We start from the raw sequence: 17,346 nt of genomic DNA on the forward strand, positions 1-17,346 counted from the left end.
CATATATCACTCAAACATATTAGGACAATAATATCTTCCTCATAATTTTACTTCTTACTTTAAAGACTCCCATCTGGAAAATATACTATAAAAATTATTTCCTCACATCAAGAACTTTTTTCTTTGTTATAATTTATGAGGTTACATTGACACAAAATGGGGTTCTTATAAATAATATGGTGTTTATACAGTGGTGATGAACAAATTGAATGTTCATGAATACTGTAAACCAACTGTTATTCGCGGCTAATTTATTTCGCGATTCACCTGTGGTAAACTGATTCTCGGCAAGTAATCAAACCTTTTTCAAGCCTGTAACAGACATTCAAGGACTGGTTCGTGATGAGAAATATTTATGACGATGAAATTCTTGTGAATCTCACGAAATTTTCTTGCATGCGAATAAACATTGGTTTACAGTTTTACATCTTGCTGATAAATCTGAAAAGCAAGATCACTGAAAGAAAGTATTGTGAAATGTAAGTGATTTGTAGCAGGTCAGCAGCAGCATTTTAAAATGTATTGCAGATCTACAGGGCTACAGGCTAAACACAACCATTCTATCTCAGAGGAACATTCCTAAACCTTTTAATTGTTGAAAATATTCTAATAACAAGATTTCATTAAAATTTGACCATTTTAAACCCCTATTTAGATCACCTGGACCTAAATTAGATTTCCTATGGGCAAAAACTACATCTATGAGGTATGCCCACTCACTATGTGAAAAGTATTTTTATTTGCAATCTCTTTTATTGGAGCAGGAGTTCCAATGATAAGAAAGAGTGACAGATGGATGGAGGGATGGAAATAATAGTGAATTTGTTTCCTAGTATCTCATTAGCTCAGCTGCTGATAATAATATTGTATTCTGCATATTCAATAGTACCAGACCACCCACTGCTGTTCCTCCTGATGAAAAATTAGCCCCCACCCAGAAACCTACTCAATCCCCTCTATCAACACGGGAGGTACGGGAGACTATCGGAACTACGGGTGGGGAATCCCAAGCTGACGAGACGAAGAATGAAGCCCTGGAGCTCATCTTCCATCATAGTGACTTCCACATTACTCCCATTGTGGACAATACTAAGGTGTGTAAGGTTTGATGTTATATAATTACATACCTGTGGATGTAGAGAGATGTCAATCACTGTGGGCAGTATGTAATTATGGGAGAATGCTATTCTTCCTCAGTACTAGAGATTCCTTTTATTATGTTAGTGAAATAGGTGTTCAACATCATATCATGAGAATGTGAAATTGTAAGTGCTAAACTCTGAAGGAATTTTGTGTAAAAGACAAGGTATGATAATGCCATGTGGCCCCCATTTTCACTTAAATTTCAAAACAGGCTTAATACAGTGAGACCTAGTAAAAACTTTCAAGATGATGCTACGGTTAAAATATATGATAATGATCAGGAATGTAAATTCTCTATAGTACTTTCAGAAGAAACCTGCATATATGTTGTTGTTTTTATTTTACATGCATTAACTTTTGAAAACATAGAACACACTTTTGTCTATACTATTTCAAAATTGCATACTCAAGTTTGAGAGGTTTATAAGCGTAAACTGCCCCAAACCAATTCGTATCGTATAAAAAAAAATTTTAATTCATTCCTTAGATGATTATGGTTACTACATGTATATAATGGTCTACATTTTCATCCATAATGACTTTTCAAAATGGGTGTGTTTAAAAGGCCCTTATCCTACTTTCTGATAAAAAAAAAAATTGATATCAGCCCTTGATATTGGGCACGCTTGATTTGTCTGCAATGTTGTGCACCTGGTGTAGTCGATTTGCACCTTGTAATCAAGTGCAAATTTTTTTTTTTTTTTTTTTTTACTAATTTGTATCCTCTATTGTCTAGAATTTAAGATTTTATTTTTTTATAAGTGTATTTTAATTTGCATTTATAAATATATATATACATCTGAAAAATACCAAGTCATGCTGAGTTTTTGGCACCAAACTTATTTTATGATGATTATACGAAATATCAATAGTATTCATTTTTTCATTTATTCTTTAAAACACATTTTAAACTTTTGTAAATGACAAAATATAGTACACTGGAATTATCCTCTTATATACTTTATAGTTAATTATGGAGAGAGAAATATACACATTTTCTGCCTCACCATTTTCCAGCCATATTGAATTTTTCTTTGCATTTACCAACACATGCCCTGTACAGGGTGTATGTTGGGTATACACTTTTGCTCTTGATTACAGAAAATTGTACACTTTGTGGTCAGTGCAGACAAATCAAGTGTGCCCAATATAAAGGAGGCCTCTTGCACATTCAGGAGGATCCGGGATCTCATTTCCAAACATATAATTTTTATTACAATTTTTCCAATAGATATAAAAAATATGAGAAAACTATCTCTAGTGAGATCAAAGTTGCCTGTTTTGTTTTCTGGGAATGTAGATGTTTATTTTTTAAGGCTACATCTTAATGATCTTTTATTGTAAAATTGCGAAGGATTACATAGAAAATTGAGATTTCAAAGGCATTCACTTGTCTATCAAAATTGTTCTTAATAACTGCCTATGGTACTACATGTAGTAGTCTTTAAAGTAAAAATTTGCTACACAAATCTCTTGAAATAGTCATGTTTATAGAAATAGGAATTTTTTTTAAAGATATGATTGGAAGAGATATGTTTTACTTTAAACTGTGCAACAGTAATACCTCTATCTCATTTTAAAAATAAACTTTACATTGACATTCCTATTCATGATTTTTAACAAACAAAATATCTAACACTTATTAAGGTGAAAATCAAATTATGCATCGTTTTTAACAAAATTAAGAGAGGATATTTGGACTGAGACAATTTTAGAACGTGAAGGAAAATATGTGTTTAGACAATCATTTACAAGTACTGTGCATTTCATGACTAACAAATGAATCTTAGAGCAATTCACTGAAATTTAAGAATGAATTTATCTTAAAATGTTTAAAAAGCATGGAGAATTATAATTCCTGCCTCTGCAGCCATACTTAACAAAAATCTACAGTATCACAAGATCATTTCTCAGAAGTCTCCTGTAGGAAGAGATAATCTAGCTTACAATGAATACAAAAATGGCAGTTTCATTCTGTTAATTATCTGTTAATTTTTTCTTTTACAAATTCTTTTTTTCTTATTTTCTATGTTGTAATTTGTGAATTAAAATTCATTTGAATTTTAGCACAATGTTATTAGATTACCAAGAAAGTTTGCAGATTTGTGGAATAGACCTCTCTACATTGTAGATTCATATGCATGCTCATCATAAGACTAAGGTGGTATTATTGTCTACTGGATGATATTCATTATCTATGTTTAATCAGAGTGTATACATATTTATCAATACACACCCCCACCCTAAAGCTGAAAGATGTGCCAGGGTGCAAACTCAATATGATTCATGTGCACTTTGATTGAACCTAGATAATGAATTCATTACCTGTGTTATTGTTTGTTTATTCAAAAAAATCATCTCTGACTCTGTCAAACAAAATTATATGGTGAAAGAGGGGAACAAAATGAACATTTTATACAGCTGAGTTTAAACATGAATTATGATATATATATGTCATTCAAAGTTTTAGCTGAGGGTAAATTCATGTAGATACCAGTAACACATGGCTCAGTAGCCAATCAAAATGTGGTATTCTTGTTACGTAGGAAATAGTACACTATACAATCGTGGATTTAACTACTAATTTTAAAAAAAAAATTTGCATTGACTTAAGAGGCATATTTCATTCAATTTCACACGTATCCAGAAGGAACTCCGAGCAGAAGTTGTACAACGGACTAGATCTACTTGTATAAATGGAGGAAAGTGAATGTACAGTAGTGGATGATAAGAACTATAGAGTACTTACACACGTGGATGTTATGATTGAACACGCATTCAGTACTTTTATGTGTTTATATTCTTTTACTAACAATGTTAATTTTTGGCTTAACGTAATGTAGATAATGTACTGCATTCTTAGTTACAAAATAAACATCAGTGCTTTGAGTTCACATATCATTCCAGGTATAATTTTAATGTCTACCATTAGTTTGTGTTATTGAGATGAAAAAGCAATGGAGGGTCATGGGGGTAATTTTCATAATTAGTGGATTGTGCAGAAAATTACCCCATGCTTCTGCCTTTTTTATTTTGTAATTTAACTTATTTCTCTTATAAAGATACATGTACATGTAGGTCTTTATATCAAGTTGAGAGGTCACTTGTATGTGAGTATTAAATGGAGAAATAAAAAAAATTACCAATGAAACAGCATAGATTTATTACTGATAAAACATTGGTAAAATTTATGTGAATATTATAATGAAAAACATTATCTTTTCTTTCTTAAAATGTAAGCATAGCTAGAGTAGCAATGTATGCATGAAAAGGAGTAATTAAGAGTTGAAAATTGAAATGTGATGTAAATATTCACATATTTACTTTATTTTAATTCTAGATTCAAAAACCAAGTACTGCAAAATATGACTCCAAAATCTTGCCAGTTCCACCATTCTCTGGTAAGATTCAACGTAAATGTTATATTTACAAATTTTTCTGTGTGTCGTGTAAGTGTTCAGCAGTTAATGCATTTAAATTACAGTGTACATTGATTTCAAAATTTTAATGTTTTTTTTTCATCTTTACTCAGAAATAAAATGTATAGTATAAAAATTTCAGCTGAAAAAATGGCAACCATGGTAGATAAAGAGTTATCCAAACATATGAAGGCCATCAGTGATGGACTGTCAATCAATGAGAAAGGCCCACCCTCGCAGAAAAGGATCCACCTCCTTCACTATCTTACAGGGCTGTCCACCAATTCTCAGGTGGCCACACAGCTGACTCGAAGTAACATTTTGTCTGTCCTTGCCAAAGTTGTGAAAGAAACACAGCATCTGGATGTGTGAGTAGATAAAGCATAGATTCTTCTTGATCGTAAGTTTAAGCTGTGCTTATATATATGTAAATATTTTATGGAAAAAACCCAGCTCTGAAACCTGCAGTTAATATGACACAGATCACACATACCTACAAAATTCCAAATAAAATCAGTGAAAAAAATGTGATTAAGAAAAGAAACTTTTGATAGAGTCAGGAAGATCTCTTCTATTGGTGGAGGGTAAACAAACTTTTTTTTAGCCTTATCACATTTTTTTTCATCGTCATTTTAAAATGTTTTATGTACATGTATTATGATTGATTGTCATTTGAATATAGGAAAACCAAAGCAGCTCGTGTGATTGGCCTGATTGCTGGAAATGCAGAAGATCTGGACGAGAGTGTCAACGTATCAGAGTCCATTGCCATACTGACAGAGGTCATCAGGGAGAACGTGAAGAATGGGAAACTAAAGCAGGGGGTTCTACCAGCCGTCGGGGAGCTCCTGTACTTCATAGCTCAGCAGGTAGGGGTACACAGCTTCATGTAGTCACAGCCACATTGACTTTATTTTGAAAATCATACTACAAAGTCTCTGGGCTATCAAGTTGAACTCTGTGTTTAACAGGGTAATTAAAACTGATTATATACAATTTAACCTAACATGTTTTAAAAGTGGCAAGTTTTGATTTTATTTGCAGGAAGTAAAGTATAGGAAAACTTGCGATAACTGGAATGTGCCATCTATGACATACACAGTGATCATTAGAAGCTGCAGAGAGGGGGTAAGAAAGTTTTTAAAATTTTGCTTTTGTGTCATATATGATTTACATGTAACTGACTACTTTATTTAACCTTTATTTTTGATACAGTTTTATTTTGGCAAATTTCAATGTACATCAAAATGATGAAATTAAAGCTACAGTGAATACAACTTCTAGTACATGTATTTGTTATAGAATATTTTAATCTCCAATGATTTTGACTTTGTTATCACCACAAATGATAATGATAAGTCATTTCCAATAAGAAACAAACTTTGTTTTTGAAAAAGCATGAGGGTATAATGAACTGCCACACTTCATCTTAGCGTACTAATTTTCATGAAGTGCTAACAAGCTTCATGAAGTATGTCAACATGAAGCATCACAGTTCATACCCGTTGTATTTTCAAAAATGAAATGAAAAATCAAATTATGAATTCAAAACTGTAAAAATGAATTTGTTTATCAATCTGATCATTCCTTAAAATAACGAATTTGATATTTATCACACATGTAGGAGGATGCTGTTGTGAATCACATAGCAGCAAAATCTGTGGAGAATGTGGTGGCCACGCAGGGTGCTCATGCCCAGGTAACATTGTAACATGTCTATTATCATTAAACTTGCCAAAAGTATATGAAGCTTGAGGAGGCTTTCAATTTTTTTTTTTGTATTACTGTTTTGTATGCTGCCTTAACCTTGGTCATTTTGAACTATGTAGTCTACTGACTTCATGTTTGGTGAACTGAAATGTCAAGGTCAAAGCTATATGTTAGGTAAAGTTCAAGGTTATTATACCCCCCGCAACAAGTTGTGGGGGGGGGGTGGGGGGTGGGGTATACTGGAATCAGGTTGTCCGTCTGTAGACGAAATGGTTTCCGGGCTCTAAAAGCATTATCCTTTCCACCTACCGTCACCATATCATATATATGGACTACCCATGGGATGAAGATGTTCCCTATCGATTTTGCGGTCAAAAGGTCAAAGGTCAAGCGCACTGGACATCGAAGTAGCAACATGGTTTCCGGGCTCTAAAGCGTTATCCTTTCCACCTACCGTCACCATATCATACATATGGACTACCCATGGGATGAAGATGTTCCCTATCGATTTTGGGGTCAAAAGGTCAAAGGTCAAGCGCACTGGACATCGAAGTAGCAATATGGTTTCCGGGCTCTAAAGCGTTATCCTTTCCACCTACCGTCACCATATCATACATATGGACTCCCCATGGGATGAAGATGTTCCCTATCGATTTTGGGGTCAAAAGGTCAAAGGTCAAGCGCACTGGAGATCGAAGTAGCAATTCACGCGCACTGGACATCGAAGTAGCAATATGGTTCGGTTTGTCATGCCATTTGTTTTTTACACTCAGAAAAGAGGTAGTTTATACCTATTACCAACACCCTTTGGGAGATTGGGGTAAGCGGGGGGTATTCTTAGTGAGCATTGCTCACAGTACCTCTTGTTTGGCAAGGTTTATTTAAGATGAAGTTGATGGTCAAGAGATTGTACATTTTGTTCCCTACTACCATTTCTATATCTTGCAATATAGTGCACAGTAAGCAGCACTTCATTTTCAGTAATTGTAATATTACTGTTCAATCTGCTCTGTTCTTAAAATAGTCATTGTAAGGAACTCCTAAGAGAAAATTTGAAATTAAATTAATGCATAGGAGTATTGAAATATACAATAGTAATTTAAAAATAATATTTAAAAAAAAAAAATGTAAACAAATTTGCATATGTATGTACATGTACATTCTAAATATGCAAATTTCTTTGTCATCACATGTTCAACAAGTTTTTACAAATGGAGAACAATGTCCTATTTTTAAGATATGCATAAATATAAAGAAAGAGCATTTTTTTTCTAGAAATTTGTCAGCAATGAGATGGGTCAATCCTTGTGGTACATCTTCAAACACTCCACCGTGGATTCACTTCGAATCACAGCACTTAGTGTAAGTCCTGTACACTACAAGTATTGGATAAACATATATCATATAGGTCAATATTAGAAACAGTCAATATAAAGGTATGTTTGATGATGGCCATTGTTGGTCTTGATGTTCAAAGGCGCTACTGAAATTGATATGTTGTCATCACATATAGTTTTGAAAACTAATGTTACCTCAAAGTTTATAGGTTTTCCAGATTTTAGAAGTATGATGTCACAAAATGCTCCAATGTATGATACTTTTAAACATATGATAGAAAAAGAATGGAAAATTCTTGGAAATTTATCTTTATGATGCTATGTTTGTAACCTGAAATAGGTTTCTTTTTTTTCTGCAAACAATGTCTCTACAATTTCACAAAATGTACTTTACAAACTGCTAAATTTTTCCGTAATTTACCAGAGTGCATAAATTAGTAAAATTATGGTTACACTAAATTATAAATATATCTATCCTGACCATTATTATACATAACAGAGGATCTAAATCCTAATTATGCCAAATAGTGCACCAGCCCTGATTGCACTAAATTTTAAGATATTTTCTCAGATAGGTACACATACAGAAGTCCTTGTGTAGTGTAGATTGTAAATTGTGATTGGACTATAGTTGGGTTTAAAGTTTTTATGGGATAACGCAACTACTAAGTACTCATGTATTTCATGTGGAAATGTGAACAAAAAATTGTGGGGGTACAGTGCAGTGCGGTTTTGTGACAGTGTGAAACAGTGTGTCTAATTTTCAGGAAACTTGAGGGCCAATTACTTCTTTTGAATTATGGTACATGTAACATATCATCAAATGTAATAATTACTAATTTTACTAAGTATTTTTATGCTGCCTGTGAACCACAGCAATGCTTAGGAATTACTTTGCCCATTGTTAGTCTGTTTGTATGTATGATCCATCTGTCACACCCTAGAACTTTGTAAGAGATAAGACATGGGTAGTTTTAAAAAGATGTATATACCATGATTAATGATGTCACTGCAGGCTAGCTATGTGTGTTCCTGGGAACACTCTAGTTTACAGAACATCTCATAATTTACTGTGTAATTTCCAGGCCCTCTGTAGAATTACCCACCATAACCCCCAAGTGTTCCAGAGTGTTATTGATACAGTTGGCATGACAACCATTTTATCTGCACTATCTTTTGGAATCACCAGAATTCAGCAGTCCATTGTAACTATGTTTGGAGCACTGATTGCCTCTGGGCAGCATCTCAACAGGATGGTTCAGGATAAGGTTTGTGATTTTGTGGAATTTTTGGACATCAGGAAATTATACTATGCCAACAATGTCGGTTGAAAGAAGGGCAAGGGTGTGCTGATTTCACCTTGTCTGGTTGTGGACAAATATTGAGATGTTGAAAAATTTATCTATATTCATTTTGATTTTCAATGTTTTTGCCTCAGATATATCTTTACACATTTCAATGATAGACATTTCCTCATGAACGAGCTGCAGTTGTAACTGCTATGCATCATGCTGGGATAGTTCATAAAGTGTGTTCATGATAATTATGCCGATGTGAAGTGTTCCATATCATACTTTCGTGCATTTTCAAAAATAAAATTAAGTTCTAGAATATACCAGTTAGTGGTTTATAATCAGCTCCTCTTATAAATCCTTGGCTAGCAAAGATGGTGTTAATCATACTGTAGCTCAAATATCTTTTGACTTAGGCTGATTGTAATGATCTTAACCTGAAGATAACTCTCATTGATTTTAGGATATCCAGGTTAAATGTTGCATTGAAGTAAAACGTTTGAGTGAATACAATTCAGTAACTTTGAAATTACCCCAGTATAACTTCACACTGCCATAGGAGGATACATAATCCTTACATTTTATTTACTTGTACATCATTTTTGGTCAATAATTTCAATGATGTCCATTGATCATTTGCTTCTTTATTTGATCAGATTGTAAGTGAAATGCTCTTCAAACTTAGATCACCACATAAATCAAAATGCAAATATATGAATATTTTTCTTTATCCGTTATCATGAAACAATGTAGCGATTTGAAAGAAGAATGAATTAGCTGCAATTGTGCTCATTTTTGAATTTATCGAAATAAGTACACATTTCAATAATTTTAATAAAGAATTTCAGATTGGTCTAATCTTCAATTCTAAGATTTTAAATGAGTGGTTACCTCTGTGTTTCTTCTACAGGACTTCCTCCAGAAATTGATTCGATTACTGGATTCTCCATCTGTTGTTATCAGAGCAAAAGCTTTTGTTGTCATCCATGAAGTTGTCAAAAACAACTATGATCTCATGCTAAACAGCTGTCAATTAAGGTAACTCCATATGAGTATTATAGTCTGATACAAGTAGAGAACGTGTATTTAATTCCATTTATTGGAGTTAAAACTTGTAAATTAATTATCAAATAGAATATATAGGTACTCACACTTACATACATAAACAGAATTATATATCAGAACATATTGACAGAAATTACTACCTGTCACATTACTGAATTGCACATTTTTAATATCCTATGAAACTTGACATTCATTGTAGTTGTTGTGCAATCCATATTGTGTTGTATAACCATATAATCATATATTTGGGCACCAATTCTTGAAATCTATCGCAAAAAATATTCCAGATGTTGTTTAATCCAAAGAATTTGATTGGTACCAAGCATGACCAGATGTGATGGGTTTCACTGTTGTTCCTCGTCCTGGTCATTACATTAGTTTTCCTTTACTTATGTACATTCAGGTTGGTGATGTACCTGGAGAGGGACAGTCGTCGCCAGACTCCGAGGGACGGGAAGGTGGAGAATAATGGCTCGGACTGTGGGGAGTACCTGATGCAGTGTCTGGATCTACTCATCAATCACATTGTGGATGTTGTTCCTAAGTTATTTAGTAAGAAACGTGTATAGTGTATATAAGCATGTTGTAAACCTGTTATACATATATATACATAATTATATTATTCCCACTTTCAGACTACATTTAGTGTGGCTTGTTAGCTCACCTGAACTGAAAGCCTATGTGAGCTTTTCTGATCACTTTTTGTCCAATGTCTTCTGTCTGTAAACTTTTAATATTTTCGATTTCTTCTCTAGAGCCATTAGACCAATTTCAACCAAACTTACCATAAAGCTTTCTAGGGTAAAAGGGATTTAAATTATGCACATGACAGGTCACACCCTTTTGAAAGGGGAGATAATTAAGAAATAGTAAAAATATGGTGGCATCTTTTAAAAATCTTCTCAAGAACCACCCAACCAGAAAAGGTAAAACGTATGTGAAAACTTCCTTAATGGGTAGCAATTAAAAAAATCAAATTATGCACTGGGGTATGATGGGGCCACAACAGGGGATCAAAGTTTTACATGGGGATGTAAAGGAAATATCTTTAAAAATCTTCTTCTCAAGAACAGCAGGTCTATGATTAGTCATATTAATATGCAAGCATCCTCAGGTAGTGTATATTTAAGTTTGTTCAAGGGTGGGTGGAGTTAGGGGGGCCACAATGGGTAACAAAGTTTTGTATGGAGATATATATAGGGACAAATCTTTTTCTCTATAGCAACAGTGCCCTGACTAGTCATATTGATAAGCAAGCATACACAGGTAGTGCAGATTCAAGTTGTTTAAATCAAGATCCAGGAGTTTAGGATGGGACCTCAATAGAGGATCAAAGTTGTGCATGGTAATATATGGGGAAAAACTAGCAAGACCATGATCAGTCATATTTGTATGGAAGCATCATCAGGTACCGTAGTACAGATTTCAATGGCTCTGAAGGGTAGGATGGGATAGTCCGAGACCAAACTGACTTCTCAAGAGCTCTTACAATGTACTTCCCCAGTTATAACACCATATGCAGGGCCAATGTAACTCAGGTGAACATTGTGGCCCATGGGCTTCTTGTTGAATTTACAAAAAAGTGATTTTGGTATGTGATGGAGATTTTATTAAAGTTATTTGAGGTCATCTGGCTGTGAGTTTCCTTTGTGGCCTGTAGGTATATTATTACTTCTTCGAGCAGTTCAGATTTCATAAAGGCCACCATACCACCATATTTACATTTGATTGGCTGAAACAAAGTAAACTTCCTCTCAAGAATGATTGCATCCCCAGTTGCCATAAAGTGACTTCTTTTTGTTACACCAGTAAATATGAGTTGCTGTCTATCATTTCATAATCACATTATATGCATATTCTTTGCAGAAGAGATAGTTTCATCATTGGATGCTGTAATGGGGAGGAAGCACCCCAATGCTGTCCAGGCTAAACAACTGCGTGCTTCTCTTCCCCTTGTACATGTGTTTCTACACCTTGTCACTAGTCAGGTACAAATTTCCATTACAGTATTTTCATGTCTCCGAGACTAAAGACTGGGGCATATTGTTGTACCTGTTACACATAGGGTTCATGGTTTAGCTAACTCCTCCAACAGTTTTCAAGCTAGCAATTTTATTTTATGTGGAATGTAACTACATATTGTTTCACCTGTTACACATAGGGTTCATGGTTCAGCTAACTCCTCCTACAGTTCTCAAGCTAGCAATTTTATTTCATGCAGGATGTAAGTACATGCACCAAGGTTGTGCATATTGTCAAGATTTTTATTTTCTGCAAATTTCTAAAAATGACAGCTGTTGAACTTTTTTGGTGAAATTTTACATTCAGGATACATGCTTTGTCCACTTAACTTTCCCTGTAAGTTTTAAAGCTAGAACTTAGCAAGATACAACTCAAATCAACTAAACAAAATATAGAACTTAACAAGATACAACTCAAATCAACTAAACAAAATAATGATATATACACTAAGGCATTACATGTTATCAAGATTTTGATTTTCTTGGAAATTTCCATGATAAACATGACACTGAATTTTGTTATTTTTTGTAACTGTATTATTATACCCCCCGAACGAAGTTCGGGGGGGGGGGGGGGGGGGGGTATATAAGAATCAATCTGTCTGTCCGTCCGTCTGTCTGTCTGTCTGTGCAGATTCGTGTTCGGGCCATAACTTCTTTGTTCTTTGACTTTGGCATACCATATTTGGCACACAGGTGGATCACCATGAGAAGATGTGTCGAGTACCTTCATGACCTCTATATGACCTTGACCTCAAGGCCAAAATTAAAGGTTTTTTACAATGGATTCGTGTCCGGGCCATAACTTCTTTGTTCTTTGACATAGGCATACCATATTTGACACATGAGTGTATCACCATGAGACAATGTGTCAGGTACCTTCATGACCTCTATATGACCTTGAACTTTGACCTCAAGGTCAAAATTGATTATAGGGTTTTGACAGTCATACCATAAGACATGGGTGTATTACCATGAGACTATGTGTCATGTACATTCATGACCTCTTTATGACCTTGACCTATGATCTCAAGGTCAAAATTATAGGTTTATGCCATGGATTTGTGTTCGGACTATATCTTCCATTTTCTTCTACAAAGGCATACCATATTTTTACACTCAGGAAAGAGGTAATTTATACCTATTAACAACACCCTTTGGGAGATTGGGGTAAGCGGGGGGTATGAGCATTGCTCACAGTACCTCTTGTTAACATTGAATATTTTCCCCCTCCTGTTAACTTCAGTTTGGTGAAACAACAAAACAGATTTTCCTACTTAACCACATTAAGTTTTACTTCAACAGCACTGTTGACTAGATTTATAGTATTTTCTACACTTAGTTCAATCCTATATGTACTAAGGGAGCCTCATCCTTGTCTAGTTTATCTACTTATGATGCAACATTAGAAAAAGAAAACAAATGTTTATAAAGAACTTGCATTACTAAGCTGAATTTTACATGTAAAGGTTTTATTTTAATTTTGTGGTATAATTTATTTTACAAAATCAAAATTGAATGAGTGCTTTGGCTGCTGTTAAAGAGATTATTTCTTCATTGCAGGTTTTCAGACCTAAGATTGTAAATGAGGAATTCATTAAAAATCTTTCATCTTTGCTGTCTCATATCAGAAGTATTGAATCAGGGGAGACAAATATAGAGGGAGCTAGTGGTAAGGGAGTTATCAGATTACCTCATTTACATATAAAAAAAAACTGTATATAAAACTAATGGAGAAGGTAATAGTTTTGAACATTTTCTTTATGTTAAAGGAAAAAAAAAATCTATCAGTTTAAACTAAATTCAACTACACAAATATTGTTTCTATTTATAAAAATAGTTGATAATTTTGGTTGATTATGACAGAAGTAATAAATAATCAATGAGTTTGTCATAGCTCATTATTAGATATTTATTTAAAGCGGACAAACTGAAAGGTATGCATATTCTAACATGCTTCAAGTAGCAATAACTCCCAACTCTGCTTGCTGCTTCATATACCATTTTGCCAACAAGTCTGCATTCCAATCTTTGATCAAAATGGTCCAGCAGTTACCAAATAATGCCCCAGAAACTGAAAGTATGAAGTATGTGGAATTCTTTACTGTTGAACCATTTTGATCAGAATAAAGAAATGTATTGCTCCGAGCACACAGCTGCACTGAAGCTGACCTATCTTCATGTTGCTTTTTGATCATTTTCTCTCATCTTAGAGTATTCAGTGCAAATCTTTAGATTCATTAATGAGGACATATCTCTTAAAGATTTCCATCATGCTGTCCACGTGTATTCACAATATACATGTATATCCTTCTTTTTTTTTAGTTTTACGGTTAAGATAAAACATAAGAGAATTTTTGAGTTAGTTCATAAATGTTAAGTGTAAAATATTTTAAAAACCTGTCATATGTTAATATTTAAAAGAGTGGAATGAGACAGTAATGCTTGTCACTCGTATATTTTGTGTTTATTTTGACTGTAGGAGCTATCACACCCTCGGAGTTTGTGACTACCACCATGTCAGTCCTGGAGGGACTATCCCAGCATCCCCAGATCATTGCTGATTACCACCAAGTCACCTTGGAAAATATTCTACCCATAATTGCTGATTTAGTACTCAGTCAGAATGGTAATATGAATGTTTGCTTTATCAGTTTCTCAAATATCTAGATTTATCAAATGACACACTTTGTTATAAAAGCAGTTTGATTAAAACCAGACCTTCATGCAATGAGTGGATGTAGAAAAAAAGGGGGGGGGGAGATTGAAGGTCTGGTTTTACTCAGACTGTTATAAAAGCAATAACAACAACCAAACAAAGTTTTTCCAATGTTTGTTTTGATATTTTTGATTTGTTTGTATGGTTAACATTCTAGGGGAGACTAGAGCGCTATCTCTGCGGATGTTTTCTGAGATCGCCTCGGTGTATAAACAAAGTTTTTCCAATGTTTGTTTTTTGTTGATATTTTTGATTTGAATGTATGGTTAACATTCTAGGGGAGACTAGAGCGCTATCTCTGCGGATGTTTTCTGAGATCGCCTCGGTGTATAAACAAAGTTTTTCCAATGTTTGTTTTTGTTGTTGATATTTTTGATTTGTATATATGGTTAACATTCTAGGGGAGACTAGAGCGCTATCTCTGCGGATGTTTTCTGAGATCGCCTCGGTGTATAAACAAAGTTTTTCCAATGTTTTTTTTTTTTGTTGTTGATATTTTTGATTTTGAATGTATGGTTAACATTCTAGGGGAGACTAGCGCTATCTCTGCGGATGTTTTCTGAGATCGCCTCGGTGTATAAACAAAGTTTTTCCAATGTTTGTTTTTGTTGTTGATATTTTTGATTTGTATATATGGTTAACATTCTAGGGGAGACTAGAGCGCTATCTCTGCGGATGTTTTCTGAGATCGCCTCGGTGTATAAACAAAGTTTTTCCAATGTTTGTTTTTGTTGTTGATATTTTTGATTTGTTTGTATGGTTAACATTCTAGGGGAGACTAGAGCGTTATCTCTGCGGATGTTTTCTGAGATCGCTTCGGTGTATCTGAATCAAGAACAGTATGCTGGAGGAGAGAAAAAGATGAATGTGGCAGGACTTCACAAAATCATCACAGAAAGACTACTTCCACAGTAAGTCCGAAAAATATAGTAGAATGATGACTATCACAATAAGTCTACAGATGTACTGTAGGTAGAATGATGACTATCACAATAAGTCTACAGAAATACTGTAGGAAGACAAATTCCAAACATACCCCAAACCATTAATCAGATCACGCTTTTTAATTTCAATGGACATTACTGTGAATTCAGAAATATACGCGAATAATTACTATTGCGTAATCACTCGCGAATTAAAATTACTTGCTTTTATCTTTATATTGCTAAAATACATATAAAAACTCTTGATCAACAGAGCACTTGCGAATTTATGTTTTCGCGATTTGATGTATATGAGTCATTTCGCAATATTAAGTGCTTGTGTAAAATAAGGAATTTACAATGTGTAATTTCATAATATCACATTGCATTTATATTCAAACCAAATTATTGAAAAATATCATGAGTTTTTAAACCCATGGAGTTTTGCATTGCAACTGAAATTACAGATAAGATAAGATAAGTTTATTCCAATTTTGGGCCCAGAGGTCATAACAGTAAGACAGTTTATAAAGAAGGAAATTCAAAAAAGAAAGAAAGTTTACAACATTAACTACAGGTTACATAGACTGCAAACTGCACGTGGATGCAGCATGTTGGGGAAACAAGTACATACATATATGAATTGCTAATCATGTGTATACACAAGTAAATGGACAGTATCAGTATTATACCAACATATGAATAATAAACTATAATGATTTTTACAGTTTTAAAGCATCACTTCTTTTTCTGAAAGTTTGCACTAAATATTCACTCAATTTGACAATTACTGGTTTGTCTTCATTAATCATCAACCAAGTAAATTTGTCCTTATTTGTTAGATAGATAAACTTTTTGTTGATCTTGTATATACCTAGCTGCAATAATGTAGCCCTCTCTGATTTTTTTTTTTTTTTTTTTTTTTTTTTAGGGAGAGGATAAAAAAAATTGGATAGGGCTACATTATTGCAGCTAGTATATACCATTAAAAAACATTTTTCTCTCTTCAACATAGAATGGACAATCAGTAAGGAAATGAAATTCATCTTCTACACAATTAAGGTTACATAATTCACAAATTCTTTTGTTTCTTTCTAAAGAAATCTTCTGGCCAGAATTGGTTTTTGTAAATTCATATCTTCCTCTTTCAATTCAAAAGTCATGTGCACTAATTCGAAATCTACATAGAGTTTTTCTTAATTCTAGGGATTCTAAAAATATATAACCTTCCATTGTAAAGTTTTCTTTATACGAAAAATATGTTGTGAGTTTTCCTGATTTCTGACCCTCTTCACGTCGTTTTGACCAGTAAAGTAAAAATTGTTTCCGTACCTGATTCTTCATTTGTTTTTTGAAAAATGAGAATTTGAGATTTTTACATATAGTTTCTCATGAAAAAAATTCTTGATAAAGTACATGTACTTGAAATGAAAGAATAATTCTAAAGAGAAATAGCAAAAAAAAAAAAAAATAAAAAAAATTGGAGTCAAGTTATTTATTTTTGCCGACTAGTTGCAAATCATGTTTTAATCTAGGTCTAAGATTTTGATATTTACACATTCTTCATTCTTCAATTTCTCTGAAATTCAGTAAATTTTATGTTGAAATAGTCAGAAAAGATTTTACTTTTTGTGAATTCAGTTTTTCAGGATCAATATGCACAAAACAATTTTCTTGTGATGAATGTATACATAAACCTTAGACTACTCTTCCTCTT

At 33.6% G+C, this 17,346-nt stretch overlaps 1 protein-coding gene across 5 annotated transcripts in view; it reads left to right on the top strand.

Annotated features, from left to right (window-relative positions):
• LOC125650403 (serine/threonine-protein kinase ULK4-like) overlaps window positions 1-17,346 on the top strand; it is a 41,343-nt gene that overhangs the window by 10,653 nt on the left and 13,344 nt on the right. For 2 of the 5 annotated variants that reach the window (XR_007360986.2, XM_048878683.2), the window contains exons 10-25: window positions 887-1,094; window positions 3,275-3,304; window positions 4,484-4,544; window positions 4,705-4,930; window positions 5,245-5,431; window positions 5,607-5,690; window positions 6,187-6,261; window positions 7,548-7,634; window positions 8,695-8,877; window positions 9,812-9,939; window positions 10,370-10,518; window positions 11,833-11,954; window positions 13,551-13,659; window positions 13,910-13,924; window positions 14,470-14,616; window positions 15,479-15,617. Coding sequence is in view for 4 of the 5 variants with exons in the window: in XM_048878683.2 (XP_048734640.2) it covers window positions 887-1,094; window positions 3,275-3,304; window positions 4,484-4,544; window positions 4,705-4,930; window positions 5,245-5,431; window positions 5,607-5,690; window positions 6,187-6,261; window positions 7,548-7,634; window positions 8,695-8,877; window positions 9,812-9,939; window positions 10,370-10,518; window positions 11,833-11,954; window positions 13,551-13,659; window positions 13,910-13,924; window positions 14,470-14,616; window positions 15,479-15,617 (1,950 nt within the window). In the remaining variant the exon portion in view is untranslated. The remainder of the gene's footprint in view (window positions 1-886; window positions 1,095-3,274; window positions 3,305-4,483; window positions 4,545-4,704; window positions 4,931-5,244; window positions 5,432-5,606; window positions 5,691-6,186; window positions 6,262-7,547; window positions 7,635-8,694; window positions 8,878-9,811; window positions 9,940-10,369; window positions 10,519-11,832; window positions 11,955-13,550; window positions 13,660-13,909; window positions 13,925-14,469; window positions 14,617-15,478; window positions 15,618-17,346) is intronic. The other 3 variants (XM_048878684.2, XM_048878685.2, XM_048878686.2) reach the window with 3 other exon arrangements.

This window comes from Ostrea edulis, chromosome 5 (assembly GCF_947568905.1).
Source record: "Ostrea edulis chromosome 5, xbOstEdul1.1, whole genome shotgun sequence".
NCBI classification, from domain to species: domain Eukaryota; kingdom Metazoa; phylum Mollusca; class Bivalvia; order Ostreida; family Ostreidae; genus Ostrea; species Ostrea edulis.